This window comes from Triturus cristatus, chromosome 5_2, assembly GCF_964204655.1.
Source record: "Triturus cristatus chromosome 5_2, aTriCri1.1, whole genome shotgun sequence".
Lineage (NCBI taxonomy): Eukaryota > Metazoa > Chordata > Amphibia > Caudata > Salamandridae > Triturus > Triturus cristatus.
This window is the reverse complement of record NC_140588.1, coordinates 389,291,112-389,312,696: the sequence shown is the minus strand read 5'-3', so window position 1 is coordinate 389,312,696 and position 21,585 is coordinate 389,291,112. Positions and strand designations below refer to the sequence as shown.

Genomic DNA, 21,585 nt, shown 5'->3' with positions numbered 1-21,585 from the left:
AGTAGAGCCATTCCAAAGAATCTTTCCTTTCTGCTTGGCAGCCTGAAGGACCCTGAGCAAGTCAGTATATTCCAAAAAATATAAAATGACACCCCTAGGCTTCACATGAGAGGCAGCAGTAGAAGGACCCGGACTATGACCCAAGCGGTGAGCTCGCTGGATGTTGAGAGGGGGTGACTCAGGAAAACCGAGAAGCTTTGGTAGGAAAGAGCAAAAAAATAGCAAGGGGTCAGGATTCTCAAGGCCCTCCAAAAGGCCATAAATGCGTAGGTTATTACGCCTGTTTCGGTTTTCCAAATTCTCCACCTGTTGCGTCAGATGCGAGATTTCCCTACGCATATCAGGAATATGATCTGTGATAGCTTGAATAGATCCGACATGAATCTCAAGATCATCCACCCTCTTCTCCGTGTTTGACCAGTTATCTTCAAGATGTTGGAGACGAACATTAGTCTCTGTCATATAAGGTTTAAGAGAGCGTATCTCTTCCAACAAGAGTTCCATTGAGATTGTAGGTGAAGTAGTTGGAGGAGAAGGAGGAGTTACCTTTGTTCTCTTACCAGAGGTTGAGGGCGAGGCAGAAGGAATTTTCGAGACTGCTTTAGCACTGGCGCAAGAAGGAGCAGAAGACACATGCTTAGAACTTACAGAGTCAGAATTAGGATCCTCCATAGTATCTTGTAGCACACTGAAAGGATTAGAATCTGCCATTGACGCATTTTTAACCTGCTGGGCGCTACCACGGTTAGCGCGAGGCATTGCCATATAGTCCAAGAAATACAAAAAGCCACAAAGATTAATAAATTAAAATGAGTTGAGCAGGCAAAATAGTCCAATGAAACTGAAACGGTGTAATTAAAACAATTAATGCCTCAAAATAAAATTGTGAGCGAGATGATACATAACGGCATCAAGAGGAGGCAGGACACAAAGAGCTTGAAGGAATTGAGGCCAAAACAGCTCACCGCTGGTCACATGAGGAGCCGGGTATGAGGAGAAACTCCATCGCGGGAAACCGGAGCATTCAAAATGGCGGCCGCGGCATTCAGAGAGCCGCGAGAGGAGGCAGAAAGCAAAAACCAGCCGAGTCCGTCAGCACCAGAAGTCAGCAATGCCCCAGGCGAGGCAGGCGAGTGTCACAAGCATGATGTTGCCGTAAAAAACTCCCAAAATGAGGAAATTATGCCCTGGGGAGATCCCAACGCGCTACTCCCTCACGGAGCTCCGACAAGCAGCGGCCATTTTACGCGGCGTCCAAGCCACGCCCCCCGGTGTATCCGTTCTTTAATACAGATATCGCCGGTGCACATACAGCCCCATCATTACCACCGGGGCATGGCCAGAGGCGAATAAGAGAAACATTTTGCCTTTGCGCCCCTGCTCTATTATGGTCACAGGCCAGGAGGGGAAGAGGTCACTGACTGTGTGCCACAAAATGGTGGCGCACAGTCAGTGCACCCCTGAAGACAACCCTTGCAAGTTGGGAAAGGGGGTCCCATGTGGGCAGTCACAGTTACTCACTGCACCCATCTGCAGAGGGATATCTGTCCCCTCATTGAAGCGCAAGTGAGTGTCGCCTGCAAAGAGGAACACGAACTGGCTGCTTCATCAGCCTGTTTGTCATACACTGACATTCTATCTCCAGGGCATCACAGTTTGTGGCTGGTTTGAGCCCAGTGGACCTGTAAAGGGCTCATTGTTCCTGTTAGCGTCACGTCGCACCTTTAAACAACTGTGCGAAGCACAAATCAGGACAGAGCATCCCAAGGGCTGCTGCGGACATGCGCTGCCCTGAGGATAGTGAAATATGGATGGCTGTTTGAATCAGCCATTCCGTCTTTCTCAGTTCAGGGGACATGCGCCTGCACTTTAAAGAGGGCCAGAGATCCATCAACAGGCTGGTGCAGGGGAATGCCTGAGGGGTCCATAGGACCCCTTCCTCCTCTTGCAGGTGTTGCACACCGAGAGCACACTGATTGTGTACCTCTTTCTTGTGGCATATAGTCCGTGCACCTTTTGGCGGCCCCTTTGCTTCTGTGCCCACATCCTTAATACAGTGAGGACATATGGGCCCGATTCACAGAACTAACATAAGACAAAATCCTAAACTTACTACCATTTTGGTATTCACAGAAGGCACTTACTCATTTTGGTTTTCACAGAAGTTAGGAGTCCTAACTTTAGGAATCCTAAATGCCTTCTGTGAATACCGAAAGTCTTAAAGTTAGGATTTTTCTCAGTTAAGGAGTTGTGAAGTTAGGAGTCCTAACTTTAGGAATCCTAAATGCCTTCTGTGAGTACCGAAAGTCTTAAAGTTAGAATTTTTCTCAGTTTAGGAGTAGTAAAGTTAGGACTCCTAACTTCTGTGAATACCGAAATGGAAGTGCCTTCTGTGAATACCAAAATGGTAGTGAGTTTAGGATTGTGTCTTAAGTTAGTTCTGTGAATCAGGCCCTATGAGGCAAAGTATTTCTTTCTGTATCATGGGGCTACGTTCCCATGCTAATGAGATAATGACCGCTGAATGTAGCAACCACACTCTAAGTGCACCGGCGCTATCTGTATTTCAGAAGAGGGACCTAAAGCATCTGTTCCTTCTTCTGTATGCTACAGTGCCACGGTGCACATAAAACGGGTGCACACCTGTTGCGCCCCTGGGACACTGTTTGTAATACGTCCCAGATCCCTTTTCAGCGAGGTCCCATGGACCCATTTGTGAGTGTGGCAATAAGCTGCAAGTTGGACCTGTTTTTCTTGCCCACGGGCATGCCTCAGCACCTTGTCCTGTTCTCCAGAGGAGGAAACATTGACAAATCTTAACTTTTCCCCAACTGCTGGGACAGTTTCTCCTGCTACCTCCCGCAGCCCTCAGGTCAAGCTACTAGGCACCAGATCCCCCTCGAGCCAGTGCACCTTTATGGTTGAATCTTCGGGAGTCACCTAGGCTCACTTGAAGTCAGAAGTCCTCAGCTTTTTATACTCCTATAGCAGGCAAACAGAAGGTCGGCAAGCTGACCTTGGAGAGCAGTTCCAGTCCCTGAGTGCTGGCGGGATTCAGGAGTTCTTGAGTCTTCTATCTTTTTGGCAAGGCCTTATTTTTCAGGTGGAGTCCTCCAGTGCCCAGAGGTGTTCTGAGGAGGCGTTGGGAGGTGCCAATCTTAAACCTATGCACTTGCCGGTGAATGGAGAAAAGTTCACACCAAACCCTGTCTAAGTTCCTGTTATATGCCCACCTCCTTTTACAGCAGTCCCTCATTATTTTAGTGTACACATTCTCAGAAGCCCTGTATCCAAGGTGGCTAACCCTTGCTTCTCAATAAGGAAGTAAGTTGCCAATGTGCACATCAGCAATTGATTGCTAATAATGAGACAAGGTAAGATAATTCCCTACTCTACAGAAGGAAAAGGCAAATGACCTATAGATTACATTTGGCACTGTATGATAGCAATTATCCAACCAACAGTTATTTAGGAGTATCTGAACTCTCAAATATCTTTTGAGATACGCTTAATTTGGTTAATGATTGTTTACATAAATATCTTTGCTCTGAACTCGTTTCTGCTGCTTGCACAGCACATCCTCTGTTATTTTACAATTCTTTGTTAAATTTAACAGATTGTATCAAACTGGAATATTTACTATTGTGCTATTGTAATGATTTTAACTAACTGAGCAATACAAACATTATATAGATGACTGTTGTTAACTGCACATCTACGTATATACACTTACATTATGAATATTTTGGTCCTTGATATTTTGGCTTTATATTTTAGTAGCACAATATTTTAGAGTCAATATTACGGTGGAATACCTCTTCAGTTCCAGCAAGGTGGCTAATCCCTGCTAAGAAACAATTGTTGATAACACCCTTGCCTTCCTGGGCCAAGACACCAAGCCATAGTACTTTGGTGGGCAGGGTTGGTTTGCTAATTCCAATCAGGAATGAGTATTGAGCCTCTGGAGGTAAAATGAGCTGCAAAAGTGGTTATAAGTGAGCTTTGGCACAGGCAGCACACAGTAAATTTTAAAAAAATTACTTTTTCCTAAAGTTATAAAAAATCAGATTTCACTAATAAATTAGATTTTAAAACAGAATGAAAATTAACTTCTATACACCTTCTGCACATTTTCCCAAGCAGATTTAATTATATCTAAGCCTGTCCCTTGAGAATGTAGCCTAAGCATACACAGTGAAAACAGCTTATCGACATTCAGTCACTGTGATGGCACACATTTTCAAACATACATTGTGCCATGTTTTATATATTAAGCTGCCTTTCCTGTGATATTACAAGGCACACATAAGGGATGCTTTGTAGGACAAAAATTATAGGGTTTCTTGCAATCAGTCTTTGTGTTTTTTTTATACCCAGATCATAAAATGTATTTTAAGCAGATATATTTTCTCAGGTATATTTGCTGGCCTAACAGTGACCCTTGATCTTTCACTTTGAAAGTGTTCACTAAACAAAAAAATCCACAGATATCATGCACTGAAATTGCTAAATAGCAGAGTAGAGTTAAAAAGCATTGTAAGATTACCCTCCTTTATAAACTCAGGGCCTCATTTACAAAGTTTAGGCATAGGGCAACGCTGCAAGCTTTCCTGCTACGCTGCCCTACATCAAAAGATAGGGACGGGAATGCGCCCTATCTATGAGATAAGGTGCAATCCTGTCCTCTTCCACAGCGCTGGAGCACAAATGGCAGCTACGCACCAAGGCAGGTATCCTTGCACCATGGTGCAAGGGTGTCTGTGTTAAAATTAGGTTGTTTTTGTGGGGGAAGGGACACATTCCCACACAAAAATACCTCTTACGCCACCCCTGGGAAGGCGTAGGCTTTTGACGCATTCTCAGGTTTACCGCGTGTTGGAAATCTGGGAATGTGTCAAATGCCATGGGTGTGAAGTGGAAACACCCACTGTAACACCCATGGCACGCCTCCCCATTGTAGTGCGAAGCAACACAGCAACTTGTACTGTGTTGCATCACACAATTTCTACGAGGCCATGAAAAGCCAAGTGGCTCATTAAAAGGGATGTTCCAGCTGCGCACTGGGCTTAGAAATAATCCCCTAATTGTATGGGCAAACAAAAGTGAGCAAACAAAGTTCATTAGGAGATGCAGAATTAACCAAAGTACCTTAGTGTGTTCAGATGAAAATAGTTTCACAATCTTGTGTCAGTCATGTGTTTACACTCACTTTCAGATCCTTTACCTAAAGATGATATCTTTTAATGCAAACTGTGTTTCAGTCTTGGACACTAGACAAAAGTTAATTATCCTTTTGTGTATCTTAAAACAATAAAGATGGAACCTTTGTTTGAAAACCAATTGGACAACTGCTGGCACAGAACAACTATGAGTCACAAATTTATAAGCAAGCATTGTTTTTGAGTCCTTACAAACACAGGATGACGCACAAAGAATATGCGTATTCGTTTTAATTTTCGTAAAAACCTTTAGCGATAATGCTCAAATAATTAAAATCACAGTTAAAAAAGAAACTGATAATCGTCCCTACTTTTATAATACATTGTCAATTTCTAAAAATAATCATTACATAACGTACCACATGTAAACATATAATGCATAAGAAATCCTTTCTATTTTTTAATAAAATACAAAATTGACAACGCAGCGTTTAGATGGACACTGGAATAATTAGCATGAAAGGGTAAGGGCAGAATTTAACATTAAATGTTCTTTCCTTGCGCCGGTGCACAATGTACTGCCTTTTGCCAATGCAGGCATCCTTGTGTCATGATGCAAGAGTGCCTGCATTGTAGGCAGGATTTTATTGTGCAGGAAGAGACGCGTTCCAGTGCTAAAACAATCCTCAGAGGCATTTTCCATTTTCTATGTGTGCTACAGAATGATCCTTGTTACAACTCACCTGGGGAGGAGTCACATTTTGATGCATTCCCAGGTCTTCCATTAATGGTAAATCTGTGAATGTGCCAAAATCTATGGGTGGATGTATGGAAACACCCACACTCCATCGATAGAATGCTTCGCTAGGGCAGAGTAACTAAAACCAGCAATTTGCACTACCTTGCATTACTCCAAATTCATCAAGGCATGCAGGGCCACACAAAGTGGCCTTGCGTGGCTTGATAAATCTGACTTTAGTGATGTATCGTCCTTACGCCCCTGTGAGGGGCGCAAGGTCATCACAACACTATGATAAATCTGGCCCATAGGGGCAGATTTATCAATCTTTCATGCAGCGCAATGCAGCAAGCCAGCTTGCTGTGCAGCACTGTGTGAAGGGGAAAGGGCAGGAATGTGCAGTATTTAACATTATACAGTGCATTCATGTCCTTTCCTAGCACTTTCACACTTTTGGCTGCCTAGAGCCAATGCACGCAACCTTGTGCCATTTTGCAAGGATACCTGCATTGTAGGCAGGATTGTTTTTGTGCAGGAAGGCACATTCCTGCACAAAAACAATCCTCAGAGTCATTGTCCTCTTTGTATGTGTGGTGCAGAATGCAGCCCACATAGAAAGAGGAAAGAACGAGGAGAAATAAAGATATTTCTTCTACTTACGTCCAATGTTCCCTCTAATATTTTTCTCCTGTGTGCAGCAGTATAAGGTCTCTGTGCGCTGCAGCCAAGGCTATGTGCGCCACAAACCCAGTCGCTTGTGTGGGTGCAGCGACAAATATCAGTGCAAATATCACTCAAACATTTGCTTAATAAAGTGAAAAGACAGTGTATTTCTACACATACAGCACCACATGAAAGGTCTTAAGACAGGTTTGCAACTTACAACAAACAAAAAAAGGATACAGTATTCAAAAGCATATTTTCCATTAAAAGTATTTTAATGTAACAATGTATCCCTTACGATCACTTTTGTCAAATACCCATAACAAAACACCTTACAATCTGAGGTCAGTCCTGAAAGGCCAGGCCCGGTCTCTCTCCTGCAATAATCAGCAAAGCAACACCAATGTCCCCTAACCCCATCTCAACCTGGCCTGAATCTTGTTTGGCACAGGTGAGCTGAACACTGCGGATGTGAATGTGGTTAAGATGGACTGCGAAGGAGCAGGTTGGTTCTGGTGGATATGAATGGAGTTAGTTCTAATGGCTGTGTGGTGTTTGAATGCACTGTATGGGGCAGGTTTGTTCATATTGGGAATGGGGTTCTAGTTTATTAGGTAGAATAAGGCTGAATTTGCTCTCAAGAAAGTGTCACTCAAAGTCGTTGAAATGTCACTCATAATTGCACTCGGGGGTACACGTGGGTGGATGGTGTCCACCCACTTTTTTCACAGGGTGAATGCCGTTCACCCTGCCAAGAATTTGGGCCCCACTGAATAATGTGCTGAACTCGTCCTAGTGTAATTTCAAACATTGGGACACTTTCAGCGTCGCCTGCACGTTGTCTGCTTTCCATTTGCAACAAGCAACAACGTTCAGGCTGGGACAGGGCTTTCTTATTTAAGACTCCTGCTGGGCCCAAAACAAAGGGAATTTGAGGGGTCATCAGGCCTCCTTTTGTTCGAGTCTCTTGGCTAGGAGCAGCCAGAAGCCTCACACCTGATGTAAATGAAGCGGAGGGGAAACAAAGGCGCAAACCTTGTTAGCTCTTCACACTTACTTAAGAGAGGCAGCTTTTCACTCCGTTCAGTCCCTGGTTAGGAGATATGCAGGCACTGGAAGAATATCAGATGTGTTGGTCTTTCTCAGTATTTACACAAATTAAACTGCATTTATATAGAGGTTACCTCCCCTGAAATAATTTTAGTACCACAATTTTTTCTTATATAGCCCTACTCATTCCAATGCAGGGTGTCCAAGTGCTTTACATCAACACGTGCATATTACATCTACAAAAAGTTATATAAGTTTGTAAATTAATGTACAGGATGTGTAATATAAAACTGGGGGATTGCGAGGTGTGGAAGTCACATATCCTCTTCAATAGCTCACCTTGCTATCCTCGCAGTGCTCTCAAACGAACACATGATAGACCCGCTAAACATATATGTGAAGGCTTTAGATCTGATGTCACTTCCTGCAAAGTCGTGGCTTGTGATGCCACTTTCTATGATGTCAATTACTGTGATGCCGTGTGATGTCAATTCCTGTGATGCCATGTATGATGTTGCACGCTGTGAGGTCGTGCGCCTTGATGTCACTTGCATACTGCCTAACTAGGCTAGTCCCCCCACTTCTTTTTTTTAGGACTTGTGTCCTGATTGCACTGAAATTTTGAAAATGTCACACATAGCAATCTGAAACCTTGGCAGCTATGTGTAGTCCATTTTCTGTTTAAGTGAAATGTCCCGGTTTTGGCTTTAACCTCTTCAGTGCCCCGCCCTTTCCACGCCCTGTGCCGGGCGTTTCATTAGCGGGCGGGGTTCATGACGAGATAGTCTCGTCATGGGCACAGCGCAACCGCGCTCCATGACGAGACTTTCTCGTCATGGGCAATGAAGGGGTTAAAATTCTGGTTGCCCTATCTATCAACAAAAGGCACACAGCAAGCCTAACATCACTTCACAATCCCTAATATAGATTAGGGATTGTGAAAGCACACGTCGTGCTGCGTGCCTTTTGTTAATAGTGTGCCTTTTTGAGAATGTTCATGTTAATTTGCAGCTCCCGACTTGCTTACGCTCGCGGCTGCATTTAACATAAAAACTTTCAAAAAGTCACACAAACCGCTGCGCTCTGTGAAGAAAAGGCAGGCAGCAAGCCCAACTGCACCACGTGTGCTTTCACAATCACTAATACATATACATATTTGTGCTTGTGAAAGCACACTTGTGCGGTTAGGCTTGCTGCCTGCCTTTTGTTAATAGAGCGCGGCAAATTGCGTGCCTTTTTGAAAGTTTTCATGTTAATTGCATCTCCCGACATGCTTACACAAGGCGCTGCATTTAACATGAAAACGTTAAAAAAAGCACTCAAATTGCCGCGCTCTGTTAAGAAAAGGCAGGCAGCAAGCTTAACAGCATGACGTGTGCTTTCACAATCACTAATATATGTTAATGATTGTGAAAGCACACGTTGTGTTTTCAGGCTTGCTGCATGACATTTCATGATGGAGCGTGGAGGGGGGCAGATTGTCTGCCTTTCTTCAAGTATTCATGTTAATCGCAGCGCCCATCATGCTTCTACAGGGCGTTGCGATTAACATGAATACTTGCCTCTGGTGGTGTGCGTGCTTCAAAGAGGTCACTGCGCGCTCAGATTCAACAGGTACGCGGGAGCACAGGTGCGAAGGTTAAAGGGAACAGTGCTTACGTCTCACCTGGGGAGGTGCAGCATTTTGACACATTCCCAGATCTGCCATTAATGGTAAATCTAGGAATGTGCAAAATACATGGGAGGATTAATGAGAATTCCCATGCTCCATCCATAGATTGCCTCCCTGGGGCAGGTTAATGCAAGGCAGAGATTTGCGCTGCCTTGCACTACTCTAGATTTATCCAGCCATGCAGGGCACCGCAGGGAGACCATGCATGGATGAATAAATCTCACTTAGGTTTTGTGTCACCCTTGCTCCCCCTTGCATGGCACATGGGTGACGCAAAACCTTGATAAATATGGGTTTTTGTTTTTTGGTCTCACTGTAACAGCACATGCGCTGTATGCTTTCTCGCTTGAAAAAGATATTGGGATTCATTGGTTGGAAACAGTGATGCAACACTTTTCAAGGTGCCCTCCTTGCGACACCTTGGATGCACTGTATATACAGTACGGCACTCCATGTCACAAGGATTGACCAGATATGCCAGGAATCCTGAAGCGTCTGGTGGCGCAGTAATGACTCATTGCTGGAGAGTATCGCAAAATAGACACAACTCCAGCAATGAGTCATTACACATTGGTGAGTCCCATGTAAAAGGGCATGCGTCAGTCCTTATGCCAGCTGTAAAGCAGATGTAAGGATTTGATACAGTGAACTCGTAGAAGTGGTGCAGTGAAATCTCATAGATTTTACTGCGCCACTTCTACAAGATTTGTTTATGGGGGAACGCTGTACACATTATACCTGACGTAGGTATAATGTGGCGCAGGGTTTTACAAAGTGACGCATCTGCCTAGATGTGCCAATGTAGGAAAGAAGGAGCTGCTTTCATGGTACCCCCACTTTTTGCTGATGTTACTTTGTTTTATGACTAGTCTGACTGGGATCCTGCTACTCAAGACCCCAGTCACTATGCTTTTCCCTAAATTGGACAGTGGTAAGTACTTTGGTACCTTCCCAGCTGGCTACTGGTGTACCCATGTAAGTTCCTAGTATATGGTACTAAGGTACCCAGGGCATAGGTACACCACAGGTTTCCCATGGGTTGCAGGATGTATTATGCTGCCGATGAGAAACCACTCAAACTGTGACAACAGGCCTACCAGTGCAGCCTGTGTATGTTGGTGCTAGCACCACTTATGACAGATATACTTTTTTTTATATCTGACGTCACTGCATTTAAAACCTATAAGTCACCCCTAAGATAGGCCTATCAACCCTGGTGCTAGGTTATAAGTGTGAGAGTGCCTTGCAGGACACCCCTACAAACCCCGCAGTCAATTCTCCAGGCTTTGTAAATGCGGTCGGACATTTTGATAGATATAGTGGCCATGCGTCTTTACGTGATGGCTAACTATATATTGGCTTTGCCGAACCTGGGCATGTTTGGTATCAAACATGTTGGAATCATAACCCAACATCATTACTGGGGTCTGCCAGCAAGCTAGTTCTGCTGCTGAGCCCAGACACAATTCTGTCCTCCTGCTGTAGAGCTGAGCTTGTGCAGGGGAAGGTAGAACAATAGGTTTCCTGCCACAGGGAGGTGTGGCCACCTCCCATACAGGACTTAGAGTATTGGGCCGGGTGGGGGTGCTTGCCAGCACCACCTGACTGCTTTGAAAGGCACATTTGGTGCCCTCCTTGCATACTCCAGTTTGAGCCAGTTCAGGGAGCCCTTGGCTCCCACTCTGGTGTGAAACTGGATAAGGGACATGGGAGTATCCTCCCATCTGTCCAGACCCTACTCGGTGAGGGACCCTTGAATTGTCCCAACTCTTCCCCTAGGGTACTTAAGGGCTTACTTCAACTTTAACCATCTGGGCACTTTGGACTTCGCTGGACTTCTCCTGGAATCGAGACTGCATCAAGGAAGACTCCGGCTGCTCCTGATCTCACTGTTCTGAAAGTCTTCTTCATCATCTGTGCCTGTGCTTCTTCCAAGTTCCTTCCCAGGCCTGTGGACATCAAAGACACCCAAAGGAATCTCCCTTGGAGTGAAGGAGTCACTCTTCTGCATCTGCAGGCAGGGCAATGAAGCTGACCAGTCTGCTGCTCCTGACCTCCTACAGACTCCGAAAGGCTCAGCAACCCAGCTGGTGGTTCAGAAACTCCCTCGAGGCCTGTCCTGTCTTCTCAGCAAGTTTGAGGCCAGTATCCCTCGATGGAATAGAACCCATAAGTTGCTCGAGTTCCTCTTGCGGCTCTTGTGCCTTCGGCCTGTGGGTCCTCTTGAGGGTCTTCTTTGGCTTCAGTAGGTTCCTCTGCTTGCTTGGGGCCAGCTCTGACTCCCCTCAATTGGTAAGTCACTTGGACCTTGCTGGTCCCAACGTTGCACCTTTTTCGTGTACCATGTCTGTTGCTGCTGCCGAGTGAATGGCTCCTGGTCTTCATTGGTCTTCCGTGCATCCTAGTCACCTCTGAGAGGCATATACTCTGTACCCTCTGCTTGCAGGTATTCCTCTTCAAGAATCCATCCTTGGATTCCACCGGACTCTTCCGCCTTTGTGCCAGCTGCATCTTTCCTGAAGTCCTCCATTGTGGTGTACGGCGGTTTCCAAAGTCATTTCGCACCTATGCACCCAGCGTCCCCGGTGTACGTATCCTGGTTGCCGGGGTATCTATGGGTGGGGTGACTCTCTGACCTTCTGGCTTCCACACGGTTTCTTCAGGGTCCGCTGGGAAGGGTCCTTCTTGAAAATTGCAACCGCAACTTGCATTGAGTATGTGGCTGTGTTTCCACTCTGCACACAGCCTCCATGAGGTTCCTGGGTACTTACCGTGGGTGGTTCCTTGTGTCCCCAGCTCTTCTAAGTCTTCTGGTCCAAGTCCCGACTTCGGTCACAATTCGCATTCCACTTCATTAGTTTATTGTTTGGTCTCCCGCTGGAGACCACTGTGTAATTGTGCTTACTTACCTATTTACATTTGAATTATTGTGTGTATTGTGTTGATATCTCCGGATCGGAGATATATCAATGTGTTAGTGAATGTATATAATAAACATACCTATTTTTATAACTACACTGTGTAGTTCTTTTTCGTTTAACCTACACTATATGATTTGTTCTGGTAAAACAAGCTGCTTAACACTCCTTTTGGGCTAAGCCTGAAGGCTGCTCTCCACAGCTACCACTTAGAGAGCTTTCTATGGGTGTTTGAGACCACTAACATCACCATAAGGGTTGCCTGGATTATGCAACATGCTTCACTTCAATAAGTGTGACCATATATTAAGCAAGCCACCCACAGTCACTTTGTAAATATGGAGCAGTGTGGCACATTTTTTATACCGCTGCAGCGTCACAAAAAGCGACGCAATGGCAGTGTAAGGCCTTCATAAATAAGGCCCATTGTATACAATAAGGGGCTTGCAGCCCGCATGCTTAACATTCTTGGCTTCATATTCACCTTACATTTACTGTCTTCTAATTGGCCAGAGCCTGCTAGCTTCACTTCCTCTTCTTTTGGCTGGAGCATGGACTAAGTAGTGATTGCTTCAGCTTGAATGCTGTTGTTTCAAAAGGAATGCTGTGATTCAGATACCACTTTTGTTTTTTCTTCTTCTCAGTCGTCCTTGTTGAAATTCTTGCCATTTGTAGCTATTTTTTAATATGCCACACACACTTCAAAGAAGCCCTGTACTCCTTTGAAATAGATGTTTTTGTAGTGACAACAGATGTTATCTGCTTATATTGTAACAGATGTCATTTGCTTCCAAATGTATTTTCACTAACAAATGGACATAGGCGCAATCACTTTCTTTATATGATAGGACTGTTTGCCAAATGTCATATTTTTTTCTTTTTCATGGATGGGAAGATTAACTGATTTGGTCAGAATTACATGGGTGTTGTGCCGAGACCGAAAAAGCATTGGCAAAATCTGCAGATCTCCCTTTTGGCACTATTGGTTGCGTCTTTGCCTTCTGTACCTGCTGCATAGCATGGGCGTTGCTGACTTTGGCAACGATTTGTAGCTTTCTGTATAAAACTGTGGCTCCTTTTTATCATGGTTAAAAATATTAATAAAAAGGACTAAAATGCATTTGGCACTAATGCCCTTTAAAAAAAAAGTGCATTACTAATAGTTGCATCATAGGCATAGCACTTTTTAAAATTAGTTTTAGCCACACTACAAAGCATTCATGCTGCTGTAAAGCATGGCTATAACATATAGCCAAAGACAGTAGCTTTCATGGGCGAGGCCTAGTGGCTTTGTTAATGCTCATTTCAGTATCAGCTATCCTGGAGAAAGGACTCCTTTCACAGCCATATTGTTACAGTGAGAGTCTCTTGATTTCATATACCAAGCTTCCAGGTGTAGCGTTCCAGATATATAAAGTTACACTTCCTGAGTGCTACTCAAAAAGGTCTACAAAAAGTAATGGTGAGAAAGCATTTAGTTGAATGTAACAGTAGAGTGGAACTTGGTGAATGAGGAGGAATCATCAAAATTCTAAAAATGAAAAGAAATATCCATCATTCCAAAAAGACCTTCTAAAACAATTAGCAATCTATGGAGTAAAATTGTTTGATATACCTTATTTTCATAAACATCAGCAAAGCCAATAAGTCTTGCCCTTGAAAGCTATTAGCTTTGCCAATGCTTTTTGGTTAATGCGTGCACATCCATGGTGAACAAATTTGAACACAAATCCTGGTGAAAGATGGCCACCATGGAGGTGCGACAATTCTTGAAGTAGATTTACGCAAATAAAAAACATTTCGAAAGATGCCTGAAGTGCATCCACTTGCTTGCATGGCCATCTTGAAGTAGGCAAACAAAACATGTTAGGATGGCTGGCTGTTGAGTGTGGCATCCCAAAATTAGTGAAAGAACTCTAGGGGGCAAGATGATGCTGTGTGGGGGTGGTGGATGTAATGCATTTTAAACAAAAGGTCTTCCAACAACAGCTACAGCTGTCTACAAAGAGATGGAACACACAGAATAATAGTACATTTGATTATCTTTCCAAAGGAACTGAAAGCGTGTGCATCCTTTTGTGTTTGTAATATTTAAATTAAAAAATATAATGAAGTAATTTGGGGGATTTTTTCCAATCCCTTCCCAGAAATAATAGTGCTTTGATGAGTGTTGAAAGAAATTTCAACCCCATAAAGGAAGAATTTCACACAAACATACTGGGCAGGGGCTTTAACTGATTTACACCCATCAGTTTACTATATATTTTATAACTATTGGAATAAATGATGTGCATGGGTTAGGTGCTGATTTTTCTATGTGATTTAGCATTAGGGGGGGTGGATCCCAAAGCATTTATGATTGTTCTTATTTCATGTCCTTGATGATATGTTAAAACAGTGCTAGGTGTAGGAAGTTTATGCCAGCATATTATGAAACCTGATTGCTGGGAATGGTAGTCTGAGGCAAAAATATTTATTTATCTTTATTTTGTGGAATTCTGTTGTGGTGTTGATGTGCTCTGCTGTTTTTCTGCTGCTTTGTTTTTGTAATACATTATTGCAATGTAATGTATTGTATTATAGGTATTGTGTTGTGCACTGTTGTGACTGTTTTGTTGTGTTGTTTACATTAGATATGAATAAATGAAGAAACAATTCCATTCAAAAGCAGCATATACCTTCACAGATCCTACGATAAGTAACCATTTACCACTGACTAAGCCGGTAAAATAACCCTGCTCCAACTCTTTAACTAGTTAAGACGGTAGTAAACCTAAAAATGAGACAGAGACTATAAGCCGCATTACATAATTACATAGTATGAGCATTGCAAGTGCTAATTCAAAACACAGCTTTTGGCAAAGTTTTTGGTTGACTGCTGTCTTAAATAGTTGGATAGCTGAAGCAACACTATTTTAGCACTTAAGATATTACTAGTGAATGTTTTCCTGTCACTGGAACTTAAAAGCATCTGATGCTTTTATCTGGGAATGTAGTTGCATTTGCTGAAACATCTAATGTAAACTCCAGAACAATCCACAATAACAAACACAAAGCAAGATGCCAACATAATAAAAACATAACGGGGTACAACAAAACAGACAAAAGAGAACTGGAAAAAATAATAATAGTACAAAACGACAATATTACATTGAAATAATGCAGCACTAAACAGAGAAGCACAAAAAACAACAAGACATATCGCCACCTCAACAAATGGTACACAATAAAAATGAAAAACAATTCTTATCACACAGTACCTCTCCCAGAAATCTGCTTTCATAATATTGTGATAAAAGGTGTTTGCACCACGCAATGCCTTAACTTACCATCAAAGACATGAAATAGTAAAAGTAAAAGTTTTTGTCATCTGCCCCATGTCTTAAATTTGCTCTTCTAGTGTTTACTTTATGCGATATAGCCTGTGTGCAAACTCCATATTTTCTAAATACTGGATGCTGATGCTTTGTATTCAGTTCCTTGTTTTGATTCTAACCAATACAATCATATGATGGTCACTTATTTAAAAATGGAATCATGTATGTTGTAGTACCAGCCATATTGCTAATATAGAAAAGCACTGAACAAGTCCACCACTTGGCAAAAAACAGCTCTTATAATTCACCCCATTTGAAGATTACCTGGGAACTCTGGTATTGGTTTTCCCATTAATGTGTAGGGTTTATTCATTTTGAGAAGTGATTCTACAAAGGCGTTTTTTAAATACTTGTCTACAATGTATGTTTCAGAGACATAGTCTGAATATTTTCCTGTTTATTTCTCCACTACAGGGATGACAGGAGCCCAGGTGCCAGTCAACATGAGGTCATGGATTATAAAATTAATAACAGTAACTTTGTCTATCAACATCCTGGTTGCACAGGTCCCAGAGGAGGTAGAGGATATCCAAGCTGGTACGTATGCTGCTTAGTGGAAAAGCACGAACATCAATGTCTCTAAATAAAAACGGAATTGAAATGGGACCATTTTCTCATCTTTCCACAGATGGCCCCTTCTACAGTACCATTTTTAAAATCAGAATACCTACCTATACCATCCTGGACTTACAGATAAATGCTTGTTGTATTCTTTCCAGCGCTGTGCTCTCTAAGTGGATTCATGATTCCAAATTAGTTTCATCAGTTGTTGTACAAGACAATTCCAAAACCGGCCTTGCCCCCTAAGACATTTATGGAAGATAATTTCCAACCTAGAAACCTGCTAGCTGTCAGTTTTCCACAAATGCACTTTCTACTCATTAATTCACATGTTTAGCACAGTACAAATTATCTGTGGTGCACAGCACTGTTCTACTTCTCAAAGAAAGTGTCTTTAAATCAAAACAATCAATGACATTATTTGAGAGCAAATGTAGGTGTTTCAAAGGTGAAGGCAGAATTCTTGATCAATTGCTCACTTTTTAGTTTCATTTTTTCTTCCATCATTTAAGTTCAGTAGTGACCTAACATAAAACTAAACCTTATAGTATTTATCCCAGTTGAGATTGAAAAGATACCAATCTGTTACGGATCTACAGAATTTGAGAGGCAAAACTATGTAACTCAGCATGCCTTTCGCAGTATCCTGCTACTCTGCTTTCTTTGCTATTTTTTGATCAACATGAACTCAAACTTCCTTGATGAAACACACGTTGGAGCCTATTCACAAACTACATTTTGTAGTACATTTAGTGGTACAATATTAGTACTACTAACGTACTACAAAATGCTATATCTAACCTAAATGTGGATGTTTACACATCTAGTAGGGGCTTGACCCTGAGTCTCCCTTGGATCAATATCATTATTCACAGTACTCTCTACTGGGATTCCTTCTTGATCATGGGCGGGTGCAACATCCACAACCTGGGGTTGTTCGTCCCGACAACTGCTGTCTATGTCAGACTCGTTATCAAACACCCTTCTCATACTCATCTTTACATGTGCAAAATCATCCCCCTGAACTGGATGTGATTCTTCGCCCTTTTGGTCAGACATTACACCCTTTATTTTCCTTCTCATAGAGAGTGCAGAAAAGTGCCTGACTTTGCCATCACTTAGCAATTCAGAGTTGCAGAATATTTTCTTTACCCCCTGTGCCTTTGATTCTAACCATATCACCCACTTCAAGGGTCACCACTGGTCTGCACTTATGTTTAGAATCGATCGTGAAATTCTTTGCTAAATTCCTGTGAACATAACAAATTCTCTTTCACAGTCTCGGGGTGCCACTAAGAGTGGGTGTAATGTACGTAAGGGACCTACGCGGAGTGGCACGGAGATGAAACCAATCTCCGCACTCTCCGCATAGTTCCCTTACGCACATCCCGCCTCCCGCCTGCCTCCCGCCCGCCTCCCGCCCGCAGTCTTAAATGCATTACAAAAGCAATTGGTAAGTAACCTTCTTACCTTATCGGCGGCGTCCCCGGGCTTCGATCCTTCTCCACCGCGTCTTCTTCTGGGAACTGCGCATGCGCGGGAGCCCGCGCATGCGCATTCCTGCCTTCCGGGGACGCCGCTGATAAGGTAGGGTTACTTAACAATTGCTTTTGTAATGTATTTAAGATGGGCAGGAGGGGGGCGGCCAACTTCCGTTATGCCCCGAGTGTGCGGAGATTTGCCCTGTTTCTCCACCTATTATTGCGGAAGGGCAAATCTCCGCACATTCCGTGAGCAGAACGGAGTTGTCCGCCCACCCTTAGGTACCATATGGCCCTTTTGGCTGTCTCCAACCCCCCTATGTTGTCTTTAGACATAGGCATTCTTCCTCTCATTAAAACAAAGGGACTAGAGCCTGTGCATTCATTTGGAGTCCCTCTGTAAGCCCGCACCATTTAAAAACAATTCGATTTTCCATGTTAAACCATTGTTATTTGCTAACTGCACTATACCCTTGATGACATGGTTAAACCTTTCTACTGCACAATTACCAGCTGGGTGGTACACCAAAGTGGTTTTGTGAATGATGCCATTCCTTTCAATGTACGCTTTGAAAGTGTCAGACATGAACTGGGGTCCGTTGTCACTGAGGATGAACTTGAGCAAACCCTCCCTTGTGAAACTTTTGTCGAGGAATTTGATAATGTTGCTTGAGTCAGTTTTGTGGAGAATACCCACTTCGGGCCACTTGGAGAAATTATCCACCACCACCACAATGTACACCTGTTTATCTTGTTCTTTTATGGGTCATTATGTCAATGCCTATTCTCTCCCAGGGCATGCTGGGCAAGGGGTGTAGCATGGGCATAAAGAACACCTGTGACTTATCTGAGTTCTCACATTGCGTACAATCCCTCACCTTTCTCTCAATTGCGATGTCCCAACCAGGCCACCAATACCATAGTTTGACCCTGCCTTTCATTTTGTTGATTCCTAGGTGTCCTTTGTGGCAAAGCTCTGATATTTTACTCCTTAATGCGTTGTGGGTACCACTTTATCTTGTCTTAAAACTAGGCCTAGTAAGAAAAACCAATGGAAAATTAAGACTATGCATCGATTTGCGCGAACTCAATCAGAGCATCCAAGTGGATCTACATACAACTACCCATGATCAATGAGATGTTGACACATGCCAAACAGGCGTTGGTTCTCCACCATCGACCTTACTGCAGCTTACCACCAGGTACCCCTACATCCAAAGAGCAGAGCCCTAACTACTTTTGGGTGTTACAGGTTTAAAAGAGTTCCCTTCGGGCTAACATCTGCAGCCACAATGTTTCAAAGACTCATGCATGTAATATTCAAGGGCTTTGAGAACCTGCTCATCTTTCAAGATGACATTATGGTGATGGGGAAAAGTAAAGAGGAGCACGACTGAAATTTATGTAAAGTATTGTACATTTTGCAAGAAAATGGGTTGAAGAGCAGAATACAACGAATGTAAATTTGCAGAAAAACAAGTGACGTACTTGGGCCACAAAATCACACATGAAGGTATCAAACCAAAAACAGAACTGTTGGGGAGCCATAAGAGAGGCTCCTGTGCCTAAGAATAAAGAAGAGGTGCACGCATTTTTGGGGTTGATGGAATTTTATTTGAAGTTTGTGAAAATATTTTCCACTGCCTCTCATATCTTTTATGTGTGAAGATCTCCAGCCTGACTGTAGAGATCTCAGCACATGTAAGTAAATGTTTTAGCTAGGGGTGGGAACAAGCAAATGTACACTTTTGAGTCACTTTACACTCGTAAATGATAAATGGCTTAAGGTAGTAAAGTGACTCAATAAAGTGTAAGAGTAAACTTACATGTGTAGATTTACTTACATGTAAGTCTATCTATGTGAATAACTCCCACTGTATTTTAGAAAGTACAGTGCAAACAAGTGAAGTATAAAAATATAAAGGTAAAATAGTACATTTAAAAAAACAGTTGTGGTTACCTGTATGTCTAAGAAAATACAAAAATATAGATTTAAAAATCTAGATTTTTTTATCACACTGTTTCCCTTCTAACATTAACCCTTACTCAAACAGTAGATTCTAGACAAATCATGCATATTGTAGAACTGTCTGTCTTGATGGAAGCCACAAAAGGCTCAAGGTGGCCTCCTGCTTAATTTAAATAAAGTCTTTATCATGCTGTACTTGAAGAATTGAATAAAAGAAGAGCAGTCAGTTGAAGGCCTTAGGCATATCTCTGTAAAATAAGGAAAACATAATGGGTCTGAGTTTTGAAGACATCTATCTTTTCACGTTCTCTAAAGACAAACAGTGACTAAATATGAGAGAGCAGCAGACATCACACTGCTCTGCTTGGTCATTCAGCCAATCCTGCTCTTCCCATAAGCTCTCTGTCAGAATGCTGACATCAGAAGTAGTTTTGTCCTCACAGCCACATGGCACCTACATAGTTAATGTTGACACCAAAGTAAGAAGCAAAATAACTATCATCCTGAACAATCCAAACTGTTAAACCCCCTTGCTGCGCTCATGGAGCCCTCTGTTAATTTAAGAAGGCACCAGAGCCTTCTGCCAGAAGGTTAGTTGAATAGTCAGTTTTATTACTTCCTGCCGCGCTCTAGTCATGCATGGGCACAAGCGAAAGTTAATTCTGCATGCTGATTCAGAGCTACTTGAAAGTGCCAGTGCTTAATTTAAGTTCAACATAACACTTTACAGTGTGCAAGACTGTGCAATTTTAGTTGTAATTTAGATTTATAAGAGCGCATTAGACCAAAAGGCATCATAGGGCTAGCACCGAATAAGGCAACATAGGGAAAGGAAGAACCCCAACAGAGTAAAACAGAAAAGTCCAGGTAACTCTCAAGGCAGCATAGTTAAGAGAATAACCATGTTTTCACCTGCCTACAGAAAGAATGAAGCAAAGCGAAGCAAATCCTGTCAGGGTTACTTGCAGCATCCTGAAGAGGGTTCTTTGACTATCCTCTTCTGGTGCAATTAATAGTCATCCCATCTCCAGCAAGCACTGGCAAAGCAAATAGATCTGGCTTATAAATGAAAGTGCCTCTTCAGTTACTGATGAGCTTAGGAACTCAGCAAGTCAACATACATGAATTCAGTCACCCTCCTCACACTTACACATCCATTTATCCACCCACTCATTCATTCTTGTATTCATCCTCTTAGCAATAAAACAGGCACAAACACAACAAGCATATGGAAGATAAATTAAAAGAAAAAAAGTAGAAACAAGGAAACATGCCTCTAAAACTTGCTGAAACTATGTTTGCAATATAAAATTAAATTATAATTAAACATTGAAGCAAGTGATTGTCTTGCAGTGGTATTGTATGAACTGTGTAATTGTTTTAAAATTCCAACATAACTGCCACATCTAAAAGCAACATGCTGGTCATTTGGGGGCAGAGTATGCATGTATGCATATGTATGTGGAGTATTTTTATGTGTTTTCATTACCACAGCCAGGCTGTCAGCTACACCTACCAGCCCCCTCCCAAATAGGGTCAAGCAAGGATATTCACAGTGCAACCCCAGGGTTTGCCAAATGAAGAAACCAACATAAAAAGCATTGCTTACTACAGTAATCTATGGGATTCCATGTAACAAAATTACAGTCTACAGTCTTCAACACAGTGTAATAATAATACACCCTTATATAACTCCTAGCTATAATAAATGCCTTTTACTATAAGTAATCAAGACTACTGCTTTTAACTTTTCATAATAAACAGATCGGACCCAAGGAATCTAATTTACCTTTTGCAAATGAACCATTCAAGCATACAGAATTCTTCACTGGCTTGTCGCCAAAACCATCTGAGCCATCCTTCATTGCACATAATCTGGCAACCATCAGGCAGACAATCATAGAATTACATATATATATTTACAGACGGGAAAACAATATACAAGCTCTCTGAAAAGGGTTTAACAAGGATTATCACATTGCGAATCTTCAATTCG

At 42.5% G+C, this 21,585-nt stretch overlaps 1 protein-coding gene across 1 annotated transcript in view; it reads left to right on the top strand.

The window, feature by feature from the left end:
- LOC146823048 (uncharacterized) overlaps nt 1-21,585 on the top strand; it is a 567,962-nt gene that overhangs the window by 204,812 nt on the left and 341,565 nt on the right. Inside the window, exon 2 of the mRNA XM_085606614.1 lies at nt 15,993-16,115. Within this exon, the coding sequence (XP_085462740.1) occupies nt 15,993-16,115 (123 nt within the window). The remainder of the gene's footprint in view (nt 1-15,992; nt 16,116-21,585) is intronic.